Raw genomic sequence first — 17,152 nt, forward strand, 5'->3', positions numbered from 1 at the left:
GGATGACCTATCTTTTTAGCATCAGGAAATATTAAGGACTATCAATGATGGCTTAAAGTAGAAAACCACCTGTAGTATTTAAACACAAGTTCAAAAACTAAAGAAAAGACTCTGTGGCTCTCTACACTAGCTTTATACCTTTTGGAAGAATGACTTACATCACTGTCTGAAGACAAGTGTTAGCTCAACTTAAAAGATTTTCAAAGAACATAGGAATATGATCTCTAACATTTAAAATGCCTTACCCTATACTCGCAGGCAAAATAGCAGATAGGAATGAGCATATGTGTCTAAATCCCTTCCCTTCAAGATGCCATTCAGGGAAGTAAAGTGACTGAAAGTTATAAAGTCACACAAGTTTGATATTGAAGGTCTGTTGGCAGCAGGGAGTTCAGCAAGCTTTAGGAGGCTGCAGAGTGAAGACTGTCCCATGCTGAAGAAGGAACAAACTGCAGCCTTGGATATGCAGTGGAAATAAGGATAAAGATTGCAGTCACTCAGCTGCGAGAGCCCTTCATGTCAAACAGGATGGGAGTGAGAAGGGAGATGACACAGGGGAGTAACTGAAGCTCAGAAGGACTAGACTTGGGGACCAAGTCAGTGGTAGAGCTCTTACTGAGAACCATGACACCTTGAGTTAATCCCCAGCATTGATGAGGAAGAAAGAAACTCCCACCTACTCCCATTGCTAAGAAAACAGTCAGATCCCAGTAGGTAAGGAAAGAGTATTCTCAATGTAACACTAGATTTAGTGGTTGTTCCTATAGAAGGGAATGAAAAATCAGCCCTCACCTCAAACATGCAAATCAGTCTGAGGTGGAACCAAGACTGAAGAAGACCAAAATTTAAACTTTTATGAACCCAAATGAGGACAATATTTTTAGAATTTCTTTCTTATGCAACATCTAAATGTGCAAGCCATAAAGGAAAAGATATACATTTTGGTGTCCTCGTCTTTAATGGAATTTAAAGCCACTGACACGCGCAAGCTTCCCAAGCTAAACAGTGAAGAATGAGAAGAAAATCTCAGAGTGAGAGCTGAGGGATTCTGCCACTTAAGAGGCTGAAAGGATAGAAAAGAAATAGGCGAAACAGAAGAGGATATGAGAACAAAATATAATACCAGAAAAAAGTCACAGCCTACAAATGACATGGAAAACAAGACAGTACTAAGGCAGTGAGTGACAAGACTAGGTTAGGCATGGAGACAGTGGACTTCAGGAAGTGTAGCTCTATTCAAGAGACAAGAGAGAAAGTTGACTATAGTACAGGTATATTGCTTTCAGTCTTAAAAACCACATGCAATATGAAATCCCAGATTTAAAAAATTGTGTAAGAAGAGAATGCCTCAGATATTAAACAAACCACAATGTGACAAGGTTTGGACAGTTCTGAGGTTTGAGGAAAAGAGGGTGTCTGGATTTGATGCTGGGCTCCTCTCTCTGAGTGACATGGAGAGTAGAAGAGCATCACAGCACATAGCTTAACTCTGAAATCAGTCGATAGACTCTGAATTCTAACATCTAAAAATGACCACAACCTGAGGAATACTCAATGAAGAACACTGAACTATGATGAATTTCAGCTAGATGGCCTGGCATCTATCTTCTCTCCCCCGCTGATCCTCACTCACCAGCTAGCTGCTCATCATGAAGGTGACAGCCATATTCCTGCAGGGGTAAACTGCAGGAAAACAGGCACACAGTACAGACCACAACCCCCAAAGTTGTGCCTGTGTTTTCCAGTGTCTGGAGCTGACTCTTCCAAGGTCTCCCCTTGTTGAGCTTGTCTTGAAGCATTGTTGGGGCTAAGGCAATTTCTGAGTAGCATTTGTCCAGAGCATTTTCAGTGCTGAGAATTGGACCTGGCCTTGTGTATGCTATGACGTGCTTTCCCACTGAGCCACATTTAACCTTCTGTCACTTACTTTTTTTTTTTTTAATTTTGAAACAAAGGCTCATTAAGTTGGACTGGCTAGCCTTAAACTTACTCTGTAGTTCAGACTGGCCTTGAACTTGCGATCCTCTGGCATCATCTTCCTAAACAGTTGGGATTTTGGCATCAGGACTAACTGTCGGAATTATTCAAAAATGCAGTAGCGGCTGCCACACAGGGCACAGGGTAGCACATGCAGCTAGCAACAGACTCACCAAATGCCTAAGACAAAAAGGCTGGGAAAGGAAGTGCACTGGAGGATGGGAGCTTTCAGAAGCTCTCTTCTCTCTTGAGCCAGGGTATCTAGAAGGCCATGTAGATGAACAGAGGGGCTCATGGACTGCATTTAGTCACCTAAAAGTTTCCCCTTCAAAAAATTAGCAAACCACTGTGGGGTGGGAGGCGCTTTTCCATTAGAGAAATGTTACAGTCAGATTTCTATTTTCAATTTTTCTCTCTTAACTTCTTAATTTCAGCTTTGACTTCCTTAAGAAAATTATTCCTCAAAAATAATTATGTTAAATGGTTTCCCATCTCTGTTTAAAATTTAACTCAAGAAATGCCATTGCATTCAACACGCCATTGCATACCCTGTTTCCTCTGGGAACGCAGAGATGGCGCTGCCATCAATCTTACAGGGTTCCTGAGGAGGGGACTCAGAGTCCTTTCTGTCCTGAGAGATGGTGAGATTGGCTACTCGTTGCTGCAAGTCCCACTTTCGAGCGACATTGTTAATCGTTAGTCGTTTCTTCTCCTGCAGGAAGGTAATGGAACAACAGTTATATGACACATTTGTGAAGAGAGAAACACTGGCTTCCGGTCCTTCTGGTACATTCTGAGAATTCCTTGAAAGCAAACAACCAGCACACCATCTAAAGCAAGTCCCTGAGCTTGTGTTTGCCCTGTGCTCAAATCTCTTAATAATGCTGTCAGCTTACATGGGAAATCATCTATAAGACAAGTGCTTCTTGTTCTGGACAGTCGGTCATATACTTAACACACTAACTGAAACTCTGACTTGGCAAAGTTATATGCCTCTGTCCTCAAACAAGGCAAAAGAAAAACTCCTAATATTTTATCTTTTACCCAGTAATCAGGGAGGGGAAAGAAGGGTAGGGACTAATTAGTATTTTATATTTCATGGTATAACTTGGTTTTAAAAATATTTTTTTATTTATGTGCATGTGCCTGTGAAGGTCAGAAGAGAGCATCAGATTCCCCAGAACTGAGTTACAAGGGACTGTGAACCACCAAATATGGGTGCTGGGGACCAAACTTGGGCACTCTTAGTGCTGAGCCATCTCTCCAGGCCCCGTGGTATAGATCATGACATTTAAGGCTGGAAAAATTTATCTAGACTACTAGAAGAAATTCTGTTGTGTAAAATTTTTTTCTGGATAACTACTATCATCCCAGAAGAAAAGGAAAGCTGAGATAATTAGAGCAATGACCTTAGGCAGTGGTTCTGAAGTTCAAAGTACCTCAACTAACCTGGAGGGTTTCTGAACCTGGCCCATCTCTGACCATGTACTTAGAGGGCTCAGGAGTCTGCCCCCCAACAAGCTCCAGTTCTGCTCATGCATTGAGAACCTTGTAGCCTTGAAACTCAATTGTCTCATAGAGTCCTTTCTGAACAAAGGACATGCAAGTCTGAAGAAGCCACCCCCCAGTAACATTCTCTATTCTAAGTAGATCCAGCTTACAGTGACTGCTAAAGGAGTCCTATTCTGGTACTATCACCATTTTCAAAAGGGAATACTTCACTTATTTTTATTTTATTTAAAAAGTTATGTTTTATGTGTTTTGACTGCATGAAAGTCTGTGCACCACACAGTTCCAGTGTTTATAGATGTCAGAAGAGAGTGTCAGATCCCCTCAACATGGAGTCACAGTTGTGAACTGCCATGTGGGTGCTGGGAATTGAACCAGTGTCCTATACAAGAGCAGCCAGTGCTCTCAACTGATGAGCCATCTCTGTAGCCCTTATTTTTATTGCATGTGTGTGTGTGTGTGTGTGTGTGTGTGTGTGTGTGTGTGTGTGTCTGTGTGTGTGTGTGTCTGTGTCTGTGTCTGTGTGTGTATGTGTGCCTGTATGTGCCATGATGCAGGGAATGGATGTCAGAGGACAACTTGCAAGAGTCAGTTCTCACCTTCTCACCTTCCACCATGTGAGTTCTTGGAACTGAACTAAGGTCATCAGAATTGGTGGCAAAAGCCTTTCCTGCTGATCCATTTTGCTGGCCTCAAAGGTTAACATTTTAAAATTATATCTCAGCTAGATCAGAATGCTAAAAATGGATTCTTTTTCTTTTTCATTCAAAAACTGCCAGTGAAAAACATCCACCAAATTAGCTACTAAGCCCTCTCTAGGAAGTGTGCTCTGGGGCCAGGGAAGGGGGCAGGGGCTTCTCTCCCACTCCCTTGGAGGGCGCCTGTACAAATGAAAACAAGCATTTCTAGGTGCACCTCTGCCTACATTTGTTTATGTAAGAGTTTAGCAAGTGTGTGTGGCACTGGCTAGGAACCACAAGTGACAGCTTGCTTAATGGAACTAACCTTCTCAAAGTTCTCTTTCTACATTTAGAATGGTTTTGGCCCAAGTTCTTTGTTCTGTAGTTTGTTATTTCAAATGTCTGTATAGTTTAGAGCACTGTAAATACTGTGTATGTATTTCTGAGATGATTGACGTTTTGTGCATAACGTTCTTGCACACAGTAATTGAAATCCTGCTATTCTGCTATAAAACACTGTTACCCTAATTTAGAATTAAAAAAAAAAACTTACCTTATGGAATTCTATTTCAGTTCTTTGCTGATGGCTGTGCCAACCTAACTCTCTAATCTAAACAATGCTGTTAGTTCTACCTAGTGGCAAGACCACTGTCTCCATATATTGGGCTTCCTAACTGGCAGAAAAAAAAAATCATAATGCGATAGATATAGCAGTGCTTAGAAAAAGTCATAAAATATCTTTCCACCACTGGCTATGTTAATAAATGTGTAACAAGATGGTCTCTGAAAATGCAAACTCTTTCTTACACCCACACCAGAGTGGTGCGCCTTCTTTAGGTTATTAAAAGCATCTTGATATGAGATTGAGCAAGGGAGCAGGTGATTTTGTTGGGGTCTGGATAAAGAAAAAGGTACATTATTAAGTCAGTAGTCTATCCTGAGTTCGGGTGGGCATCCCTGGTTGGGCAGGGAGCCACAGGAGGGCTCAAGGTATCTATGGAACAAGAAAGAAAGGCACAAAGGGTTGGACTATGCCTCTACCAGACTCTAAGGGTATGCAAGAGTGCTCTGTTCCCAGAGGTCACCGATGCACTGATAGGCCAGCTGTCTTCATGCCTGTCACCACTTAGGTGGCAGCAGGTTGCCAAGTATATGTGGAAGTGGCAAATATCTGTGGAGTGAAGTTCAGCTTCTACCATTTGAGCCCATTCTTCACTGACAATTACATGGCACAGTCATCACTTCCCTTGGTCTCAAAGGTGAAACAGGAAGATGAGAGAACACAGCTGAAAATGCAGGCTTTGCACGCCTTGGATCCTCCCCACCCTGCTTCCATCTCCTTCCCACCCCACTTCCATCGTCTCCACAATCGATCAGTATGTGCAGCTGCAGAGAAGCAGCCTCTGGAGTACTGGAACTCTGTTCTGACTGGGCCTTCAGCTCTCAGCAAGGGCCAGGTCTGAGCCTGCTGGTGCTGACATAATCTCTCTCTCTCTCTCTCTCTCTCTCTCTCTCTCTCTCTCTCTCTCTCTCTCTCTCCCTCCTTCTCTCTCTCTTGCCAGCACTTCTCTTATTAAAAAACAAAAAGCTAAACAATCTTCATAAGCAGTCAGAGCTCTAGGACTTCAAAGAAAATGCTATTTTCTAAAGTTGTCACAAAAGCTTTCCAAATAGTCTTTTAAACGTCCACTAAAATTCATATCCTATTTCCCTAAATTCTGGTGGTAAGAAAAAAGCTGAGGCAGGGATGGGGGTGGTGATACTGAGATAAAATTTGAAAGTCAAGTTGATTCTGTGCCTGTCCTAGGTTCTCCTTACACTGGCAGGTTGGCAGACTTCTAGCTAAATCAAAAGAATCTCCATGTTCATTCTTCCTTGCCACGCTCATCACACAAGAGGGTTCCACAGGCCTCGAGGAAAAAAATCACTTTAAAGAGAAAAGCACCTACATAATAAAAGGAGCACTGCTGAGGATGACAGGGCTTAGTTAAGAACCCCATGTGACACAGCTAGAAGCTAGCCATTCTAACCTGTCTTAATCGAAAGTTGTGATACCATGAAGTACTTGAAAAGAAATCACTACTCAGAGAAGTTTATATCAGTTATGCTTTATCACTTAGAACTACTTTAAAATGAATTTTCATTTCTGAATTCCTCAAGATTTTCACCATTTCTGTATCAAAGGTGCTAATGGAGAACCTTTTGTTTTAGGTTTTAAAAGCTGTTGTTATGAACTTGGAGCAAAGCTCATACAAACTTCTGTAAAGATGGTTGTCAATCACAGAGCTATCCAAAGTCACATGCTAAGCCAGGCAATACACAAATGCCCTAATTCCCTTTACCTTGCAGTTGTATCTCTTTCTGTTACAATGCCCATCTTATACATCTTGTACACACAGCACCTTTGTATTTCCTAAGGTCAGGTCTATTTACATTGTAATCCATGAAGGTTCTTAGCAGGGCTTCACAAAAAAGAAAACACAAACTTAATTTTGAAAGCTATGTTCCTGTGGGCCAGCCAGCATCAGTGTGTGTGCTCCTGGGCACAGCGGAGGCAGACACTGAGGGAAATACCTTCAACAAAGACTGCTTATGACTTTCCCTCTTCTTCTCCTCCTCTTTTTTGGCTACAACAGATGCCACACGTCTTTCTTCTTCCTAGAAAAAGAAAATGCCTTTTAGAGAAAGTATCCTGAGGTGTTAGCCACATTGCAACGAGGTGTGTGCTAACAGAAAACAGTCCCTGGAGGAAGGGTTGGTATTTTCTTCCTTTCTTCTCACATCCTAAATTCTAAAAAGAATTGTATATTCGTAAGTCTACACCTAACTCTGTAAGTGAGCTAAATCTAACGGATTAACACAAGAAAGAAAGGGGGAGACGGAGTGTCCCACTTTTCATTATACAAACTTTCACTGAGATTTTGTCAACTCTACTTCAATAAAGACGGAAAAAATAAACTAGTGAAATGACTTCAGGACACATCTGCCATGAGCTTGGCTTTATTTCAGAGATTCAGGACTGGCTCGATATATAAAAGTCAATAAATACTATATATTACATAAAGAGAGTGAAGGACAGAAATCACATGATCATTCAATTTGATAGGTGCAGAAGAGGCTCTTGAAAAAAATCCAACATCCCTTCATGATAAAAGTCTGGAAGGACCACATCTCAACATGATAAAGACTATAAACACAGGCTGGAGAGATGGCTCAGCAGTTAAGAGCACTGGCTGTTCTTCCAGAGAGAGGACCAGGGTTCAAGTTCCAGCATCCACATAGCAGCTCACAACTGTCTGTAACTACAATTCCAGGGGATCCACACCCTCACAGAGACATAAATGCAGGCAAAACCCCAATGTACATGAAATAAAAATAAATAAATTTTAAAAAGACTATAAACAACAGCCAGTATTATAGTAAATGGAGAAGAGCCTAAAAGCATTCCCACTTAAACCAGGAACAAGACATAAGTGTCCACATTCTCCAGCCTTAGTCAATATAGTACTGGAAGTCTAAGTAGAGAAGTACAATAAGGGAAGCAAATAACAGGGGTGCAGATAGGAAAGGGAGAAGTCAGAGCATCTCTATTTGCAGATGGTAGGATTCCATACTTAGGAGATCCTAACAACTCCACCAGGAATCTCTGAGAACTGATAAATACCTTTAGCAAAATGACAGGCTAAAAAAAAAAAAAAGTAACAACAACAAAATAACATATAAAACCAATAGTCTTTCTATATACCAATGACAAACACAGTGAGAAAGAAACCAGGGAATCATTTATACTAGCCTCAAAAAAATACATTGGAATAAACCTAGCTAAGGATATGAATGACCTCTACATTGACAACAACAACAACAACAACAACAACAAAAACCTAAGAGATGGAAAGACCCTCATCCCACCCCCAGGCTCATGGATCATAATTAGTATCATGAAATTGGCCATCCTACGAAAATTAATCTACAGATTTAATGCAATCCCAATCAAAATTCTAGGGCAATTCTTTACAGAAATAGAAAGATAATCTTAAAATTCAATATATAAGGAAAAAGGACTGGCTGGCCAAAACATGTCTGCACAAAAAGAATACTGCAGGGCATATCACCACACCTGACTTCAAGTCACACTACAGAGCCAGAGGATAAAACCAGCATGGTACTGACCCCAAACCAAACTCCCAGGAAACAACAAAGCAAAGGCAAGAGGGAGAGGAGGGAAGAAAGAAGATGGAGAGGAGGAGGGAGGAAGAGAGGGAGAGAGGGCAGGAGGGAAAAAAAGAAATAGGAAGAAATGAAGAACAGATGCTCTGGAAGGCATTGGCTTGTAGTGAAACACACAGTCAGTAACAAAAATCAGGTCAAAAACTGTCTGGCTTGAAACATAACTTGTAATAATGTTGCTGTCTAAATAAAGATTTATTTAAGTTTACTTTTCTAATTTTAGAGAGGCCAAAAAAGAGTGTTTTGTCATATGATATAGTAGTTTCAAAGGGAATGGAAATTCAACGTGGTTTTTGGTTAATTTAAAGCGATTTTTTTAAATGTATGGGAAATAATTCCTAATTAAAACAAAACCAAGTATAAGAAAAAAAGGAAGAATTAAGTAAAAATTTCAGAATTTTGCTCCAGAGCTTCTCAAAATAGCTGGCTTAGTAATTATGCCAATTGGTTGGTTTACTAAACCTGCTGCCGGTGCTAATGTTCTTCTCTGTTACAGATGATCTAAGTGAAAAAAATACTGCCTATCTTACTAGAACTATAAAGAAATGTTATCTTATGATTTTAAGGACAGTGCAGCATTCCAGTCATACAGCACAATGGATGTTTACAACTATCTGTTGAGGTGGCTGTTTAGCACCTCGCCAGTTAACCTTGGAATCCACCCAGTGAGTTCAACCTGCAGTAGGGCCACTGCTGAAACCACAGCCTCTGAACTATTCTCTGTGGTTTCTGAAGGAGCAGAAAGACACTGGTGCCCCGAGTGGCCTCACCTACAAGATGCAAGCGAGAAACATCAGTTATTCCAAAAGCCAGATGCTAACGCTACTGGAAGCTGCATGGATCACGTAAGGCACATACTTTAGAGATGAACTCATCTGATTTTCAGAGAAAATGAGCATCTATTAAAGCAGTGGGACTTTAAAAGAAATTCTGAATCCTGGAAAACTGGATTTACACCAAATCCATTTAAACATCGAGGGATATGTATGCCTATGTGTGTATCGTGTATACCTGTATTGTATATATTTGCACTTGATGATTATTTAGCACACAGAATTATCAAATAGCTGACTTTACATTAAAAAACTGAATCTCTAATTGTGAAGATGGGCCACAAATCTGTTAGCAAGAAGGAGAAGAAACCAGGGAGTAGTTTTGGAACTTCTAAAAGACTAGTTCAGACTCTGGGATGAAAGCCACATCCATCCTTCATGTAGCTAAGAAAGGGGTCCATCAGAGCCAAGAGAATTAGATGTTTTTCCTGACTTTAGTTTGCCCTGGAAGACCCAATATAAAAACAGTGTCAAGCTAATCAATAGTGCCCAATGACCTAGATCACACTAGCTTCATGTCCCCAAGCTCTGAAACAACCACAGATTATCTGAAAAGTCCCCATTTCATTACTTGGGATTTACTTCACTCCAGTGTATTTTTAACAACACACTTTAGAACACACAGCTAGAGCCACTGTTTCCCTCGAGTACATAAACACTAACTAATGTACTTACGATCACAGACACTGTGCAGCTAGGATCATTAGGCAGAGAAAAGTGGGTTTTTAGGGTTTGTTGTTGTTGTTGTTGTTGTTGTTATTGTTGTTGTTGTTGTTGTTGTTGTTGTTTAGAGTCAAAGTTAAAATTAGGAGCCAAGTAACCCATCTTTTACTGCTCCTCTAATATTGCCAAGGACTGGGCTGAGGAGATGGCTGAGTCAGGAAAGTGTATGCGGCCTGCCTATGCCTGCAACCCCAATGCTGGGGAAGAGGAAACCAGAGGATATCTGGGTCTTACTGGCCAAAGAATCTGCTGGAATCAGTGAATTCCGGTTCAGTGAGAGACCCTGCCTCAAAAAAACAAGGTGGAGAGAGACAGAGAATGACACCACTGACAGCCACAGGTCTCCACACACGTACACAGCTGCATGTGCACATGCACTCACACACACACATCACACATACACATACACAAGCATGTGTAGACATAAAAAGAGTGTTAAGGAAGTTTATTTCTTGACCACACAAAAGGACATTGCAAATGTTTTTGGTGTAGGGGTCAGGTACTCATGGCAGCTGTAACTAAGGGCATCTGATGCTCAGTCATGTATCCATGATGACCAGAGCTTGGGAAAAAAGCAGAAAGAACATGAACACACTGGCCTCCAAATGGCTCTCTGGAAGTGACACATTAATGATGCATTTCAGTAGCCAAAGAAACTTACATGACCACGCGTAACTTCAGGGACTTAGAGAAAGTCTTTTTCACATACCACAGAAGGAGAATCCAGTTTTCAGTGGCATTAGTAATATCAGACCTTGTAATGTTTTTCATTTTTTGAGATCAAAGTTTACATTAAACAAACAAACGGTGTGCTTGAGGTGAACAGTCTGATATAATTTCTCTTTAGAAATAAGACTACACCTGCCTTCCCCAAGTGCTATCTTAGAAAAGAAAATTCTATTTTTTTACGAATGTGTCTTGCTTTCATTATTTGTGTATGTATGCTGTATGTATGAGTGTCCACCACCTATGTGTGGGTGTCCTTGGAAACCCTGAAGCTGGGGTTACAGACAGTTATGGACCCTGAATGTAGGTGCTGGGAACCAAACTGCCCCCTCCCATTTTCTGTGTAACTGTCTTTGTTCTACCTCCTCAGAATGTGTCCCCTCTTTTCTTTTGGTCAGGTGTAAGAGTTGTTACACCTACTGCAAAATCTTCCTTCTACCATCTCTGTTCAATCCAGGTGCCCTGGAAACACTGTAGATGGCTGCTCCCTGTCTAAAACATAAACTGCAGCTCCAAGGCTGGGCAAATGCTCAGGGGGAAGTGCTTGCCATGCAAACATAAAGACAAGAGTTCAGGCCTCCAGCACCTATGTGAATGCCAGGTGGGCATGGCAGCTCCCACATAATTCCAGCATTCTGCACTCAAGAGAAGGACAGGGTATCCCAGGGGAAGCTGGCTACTCAAGACTAGCCAAATCAGTGAATTCTGAGTTCAAGTGAGAAACCTGACTCAGGAAATAAAGCAGAGTAATCTCGGAAGACTCCATTATCTACCCGTATACCTATACATATGCAACACACACACACACACACCACACACACACACACACACACACACACACACACACACACACACATATATGAACACGCTAAAAACAATAGTTCAGTAGGAATCTGACCATTGAAGATGAAAAAAAGAGAGACTATCTCCATTTCTTGATTTCTTTGTTTCTACAAATGAATATAGTTTGAAGCCACGTTAACCACCATTTCATAATTCACTCAAGTTTGTGCAGGTTTTTCCATGCACATGGCTCAGTCTGATCACTGTTCCCCACACTGGTGTTGGTGACCCTTCATTCTGCAGCTGCTGTGAGTAAATATTCTTACACTTGGGCTAGGGATGTCTCAGTCTGCTGCTGTTGATGCAAAGTCAAATATTGTTTCAAGTGATCTGATGTTGTTCCTTCTTAAAAACTTTTATTTTGCTAGACAAAAAGTAATCAATTTTTTTCTGTAACAAACATGGAACTAAGCCAGGTGTGGTGGTGCATATCTAACCCAGCACCTGGGAGACAGAGCTCTATGAACTTGTGGCCAGCCTGGTCTGCATAGGGATTTCCAGGCTATCCAGGGATACCTAGGAAGACCTTGTTTCAAACCAACAACATAACAAAACAAAAAATGTAACAACAAGGGATGGAGAGACAGTTCAGTGGTTAAAAACATAGTCTGTTCTTCCAGAGGTCTTAGGTTTAATTCCGAGTACTCCAAATGACAGCTTCTACCTGTCTGTAATTCCCAGGGGATCCAACATCTTCTGGCCTAAAATGGCACAGGCATACATGTGGTATAAAGACATGCATGCAGGCAAAACACACATACACATAAAATAAACCAATAAATCAATTTTAAAATAAAATAACAAACACACATGCATGCACACACATACAACTCTAAACAAACAAAACCTTAACAATTAAAAACTTAAAGAGGCAAGATGCCTAATACTTTAGGATTTGTAAGCTAGATAGGATTTTGATCTCAAATCTTCTTTGCTTTATTTTTAAGCAATATTTTAAGACTTTTAAAAACTATTCTTGAGAGCCATATGAAGACAGATGTGGATGGATTTGCCTTAGGACATTGTTTACAAAGCCAGTCTTAGGCTGGTGAGCTACTCCTAGAGCCTCACTGGATCAACCTATATATCATCACCTCTAACTTCTCTAGCTTCTACCACCCATATACTTTATCAGGGTAATATCAATAGTCTCTTATCCAGACATTAACAAAAATGTGTAATAGAGCGGGCTGGAGGAAAAGTCCACAGCATGTCCGTGGAGATTTCTCACAGGCTGGCATCAATCAGTTCCTGAGTTCTGCGGGTATGTAAGAATGGAGAACCTGCAGGCACCCAGCTTAGCTCAAAATGACAGCAATAAACTTTGCCAAATGCTTTGCTCAAATACCAAAGATATGGTCTATACCAATCTCTGAGAGGCACTACTAATAATTAGTCTGGTTTGATCATTGTTACACACACACACACACACACACACACACACACACACACACACACTGTAACTATGTACCACAAATATGGACAGGTATCATGTTAAGTAAAAATGTTTCAAAAAGAAAATTCACTTTGCCTGAAAGGGGTGATACTTGGTTAACTAATGGTGCCTCCTAGTGAGCATTGCCTGGAAGTCAGGTTCCAGTTCTCTCAGTGAACCTCAAGCTGTCACAGTTGGGGATTTTATATTCTTTCCTTTTGTGATAAGAAGACGGGTTAGCTAGCCTTGCCTTTCAGCTGCTCTGCTATTCTATACCACCAGGCCAGAGTATAACTTTAAAAAATTATGCATGGGTGTATGTATTATGCAGGTATTGGGGTATATAAATCACAACAAGGATGTGGAAATCAGAGGACAATTTGCAGGAGTTAGTCCTCTCCTTCCATCATGTTGGTCCCAGGGATCAAACAAAAGTTGACAAGCTTGGTGGTCAGCACCTTTACCCTCTGAGCCATCTTCCTAGCCCCTGGTATAACTTAATTAGTCCAGCAGCAAATCATTCAGGGTTCTAGACCAGGGCTCGACAAACTTCAGGCCATAGGTCAAGGGCAAGATTGCCACTTGATTTATAAGTAAGCGTTCACTGAACAAAGCTGTCTTCCTTCATTCGCATATTATCACATTGGCTTTCACATTGTAAGAGCTGAGCAGTTTCAGCTGACTACCTACTCCCCAAAGCTGCAAGGTCCTACTCTCAGGTCCTTCCTGGATGAACTTCACTAATGTCAGCACTAGGTAGGCCTGGGTCCAAACCTATCCCATGTTCATCTTCTGAATGTTTACTCTTGCTAAACCACATCCCATTCTTCCCAGGATTGATAACTAAGAATTGAGGATGGCAGTGGGTAACACCACCTTGTCTTTTGCTAGTCCTCTGGATCAAATGCCAACATGATCATGCCCTGCAATAATGCTTTGCTGTATGTCTCGTCCCACCCTGACCTCCCATTTCATTCTTCCTGCTGATGCCAGATAGACAACATTTTCTATTACATTATTCTTTGATAACTTCATACATGTATATAATGTATTTTGGTTATTTTCACCCCCATTACTGTCTCTTACTCCTCCCACTCCTGCTGAACTTCTTCTTCTCCACAAGTCCCTCTCCTACTTCCATTTTTGGGTGAGGGCCGGTCATTGTGTGTGTGTTCCATGAGGTTTAATTAGAACCCTTAGCGAGTGCATGGTTAAGGAGGCTTGTTTTGAGTGCAGACAAACAACACCCAGTGGCTACAAAAACCACTGAAGAAAATGACTCTCGCTGAGCAAGCCAATAGCTTCTCAGGAAGGGGTGGGGCCTAAAAAGCTCCTCCCCCACACATGATGGAATGTTGACAGGCCCTATCTTGTTGGACAGTATTTTTAACAGGTAAACTGTTTTACAAAACTTCAAGGCTTCAGGAGCTCCTCTTATTTAAGCACACGACAAAAACCCTCTAAGCCTGCTTAGACATTTTTGCCTGCAGCTCTTCTCTCCCACAAACATGCAATGATTAGCTAAATTCAACTGCTGCTATTAACTGCCACATTCCCTTAGTCCCCTCTGCTTTGTGCAATGCCTTCCCTCTGCACCGTGCACGCCACCCCCTGCACTGTGCACGCCACCCCCTGCACTGTGCACACCAACCCTCTGTGCCTTGCATGCCACCCCTCTGCACTGTGCACACCACTCCTCTGCATACTGTGATGCCACCCCTCTGCTGTGCTTGCCACTCCTCTGCACTTTGCATGCCACTCCTCTGCACTGTGTATACCTTTACTTTCTGCCTAGACATCCTCCTTCACTGTTATTCTTCGAGACCTGAGTCAAATGTTTCCTCCTTTGAATTTTTTATTTCTCTGGTAAAATTAGGTGTTACTTTGCTGTCTTGTGCCATTTTGCCTCAAGCATCCATGAGTATGTAAGCATGTGAATTTGCATGCAAAATAGGCAGATACGTGTGTGTGTGTGTGTGTGTGTGTGTGTGTGTGTGTGTGAGAGAGAGAGAGAGAGAGAGAGAGAGAGAGAGAGAGAGAGAGACTGATAGAGACTGAGCGAGGGTGTACCAACAAGCACAGTTAGGTGGTATTTCACTTCAACACAGTTTGTGTTGAAGCATGCTGTGTTTTCTAACTAGACTGTCACTGTGTGTTGTCATGGCTACACACCTGCCTTGTGGTAGTTTGTAAAGAATGGTGACTCTGATCTTCCCATTCTAGTGCCTCATACACACCCTACTACAGAAATCTCTGGATCAGCGTGTGTAAAGAGCATATGAGGAATATTTTCACAGTGCTTCTTGGTCAAAAGGAATATATAACAATTCCCCTTTACTAGGTAGTTAGGTGGAAGCAACTGAACTGGCATGCACATTCTAACAAAGTAGACATTGTGTTCACAGTCTAACAAAGTAGCCACTTGAAAAAGCAAACTGCAAACTGAAAGAAAGATAGGTATTTCATACCATCAGAAAATACACAGTCGGTTGCCAAGGGAATGCATGTGAGTTGCAGGGTGTTTCATCTTTCACACCCAGCCTCAGTCTGGACACTCTGATACTCATTTCCTGGTCTAGAATGATTTAAGTCAGCTGTTTGTGTTTGTTTACCACTTTATACTGAGGTAAACTAACTGACATTTTGTACGAGGAACAAGATCACAAACAGAAAGAATAACTTCATAAGAAAGATCTCATGATCTTCATTTGAGTAAGTATTACCAGCAAAGGGATAAGAATGGATAATATGCCTACTGACAGAATTCAGTGAGAATAAGGGAAAAATCACTCTGACATTCATGCCAAAGATATATGTCACATAAAATTTAATTTCAAGGTAACAGTGGGAAATTTTAAAGTGAAGTCATTCTACAAAAGAACTTCTCCATAACCTTCCTAAACATCACAGTCAGGAATGGTGATGAAAAAGTGGGTCATTTTACTGGGAAAAGCAATGTATCCTAGGAGGAGGTTGAATGTGGCATAAGAATTAAGTGCCAGTCACTTTTCAATGCAGTGTCTCAATTGTGCTGGTCAGAATGTGGTCATATGAGTGCATCACTGCTGTAGAATTGTTGCAGAGTTGACAGCATCATACTCTCAAAAAACTGTTCTGTGCTTACAACTTTTCTTTAAATCTGAGATTAATTTTTAACTAAAAACTTGAACTGTGAAGGGGGCTGTGTACTTTGTCTTCATGTTTATAGCTGTGTGTTCTGCAGAACCACTGTCTATTCAGCAGAGCAGTTGACCCTGTCGTACTCCTGGGTCCCAGGCTAATACACTCCGTGGCATGTATGAGGGTAACAATCATATATGGTATCATTCTCCTTTATTACACAAGATATTTAGGGACATTTCCAGGGATCAACAAGTACAGCACTATGTGAGGCAGAGAGGCATGCTGGGGTGCGGGTTCTACAGAGCACCTGCTGTAGAAAGAGGAGGAAAGGGGTTCTACCCCTAAACACTGTATACTGCTAAGACAGACAGGCCTGACACACAACAGTGTGCAACCACATGCTCAACTACTCATGCATACTGCTAGCATACACAAGTCTGACATACAACATGCTCAACTCCTCAGGGGTTAGCTCTGCATCTTTTCTGCCTCATCTTCAGCAGGAAGAGCAATCAGAAGCATTCAGGATGCTTAATTACAAAAGGCATGGAGACAAGGGGAAAGAGGGCCCCGAAAATACAGATCACTGTTGACAGCAAATGTCTGAGTAAACACAGGCGACAAAGAACTGTCTCTCCATCATGGAAGAAGCACACAAGAAAACCACGGGACCCATTGTACTCAAGAATTCATCTGCATGCTTAGCTATCTGAAGTGAGTGAAGACACTCACTTCAGATGTCCAGTGTCACTAAATGACCAATGGAGGTGTAGCACAGCAAGGAGCTGACATTCAAAGAATAAGTCACGAGGCAATTGAGTAAACCTAGCTGCAGACTCCACATCAAATTGGCACAGTTTAGGGGGGAAAGCAAATAGAGGTTTGGCACATTTTCAAGGACCACACTGAGGTTATTCTTGGATATTTTCTGAGAAAGCAAAGATTTGAATAAATGTGGGGTATCATGGAGGAGAGGCAAGCAGGTCTCTACTACGCAACTCTGTGGTATGAGGTACCCAGGGTGAGTGCTTTACATGAAGGAAAAGGAGATGAAGAAAGACTGAGGAGCGGTCAAA

General features: G+C 41.5%; 1 protein-coding gene across 7 annotated transcripts in view; it reads right to left on the reverse strand.

Annotated features, from left to right (window-relative positions):
- The window catches only part of Lrrc49 (leucine rich repeat containing 49), a 93,739-nt gene that overhangs the window by 18,983 nt on the left and 57,604 nt on the right, over positions 1 to 17,152 (reverse strand). For all 7 annotated transcript variants that reach the window (XM_027414843.2, XM_027414849.2, XM_027414846.2 and 4 more), the window contains 2 exons: positions 6,741 to 6,824; positions 2,526 to 2,689 (listed from right to left, as the gene is read on the reverse strand). In XM_027414843.2, coding sequence (XP_027270644.1) covers positions 2,526 to 2,689; positions 6,741 to 6,824 — 248 coding nt within the window. The remainder of the gene's footprint in view (positions 1 to 2,525; positions 2,690 to 6,740; positions 6,825 to 17,152) is intronic.

Source organism: Cricetulus griseus, chromosome 4 (assembly GCF_003668045.3).
Source record: "Cricetulus griseus strain 17A/GY chromosome 4, alternate assembly CriGri-PICRH-1.0, whole genome shotgun sequence".
Classification (NCBI taxonomy): domain Eukaryota; kingdom Metazoa; phylum Chordata; class Mammalia; order Rodentia; family Cricetidae; genus Cricetulus; species Cricetulus griseus.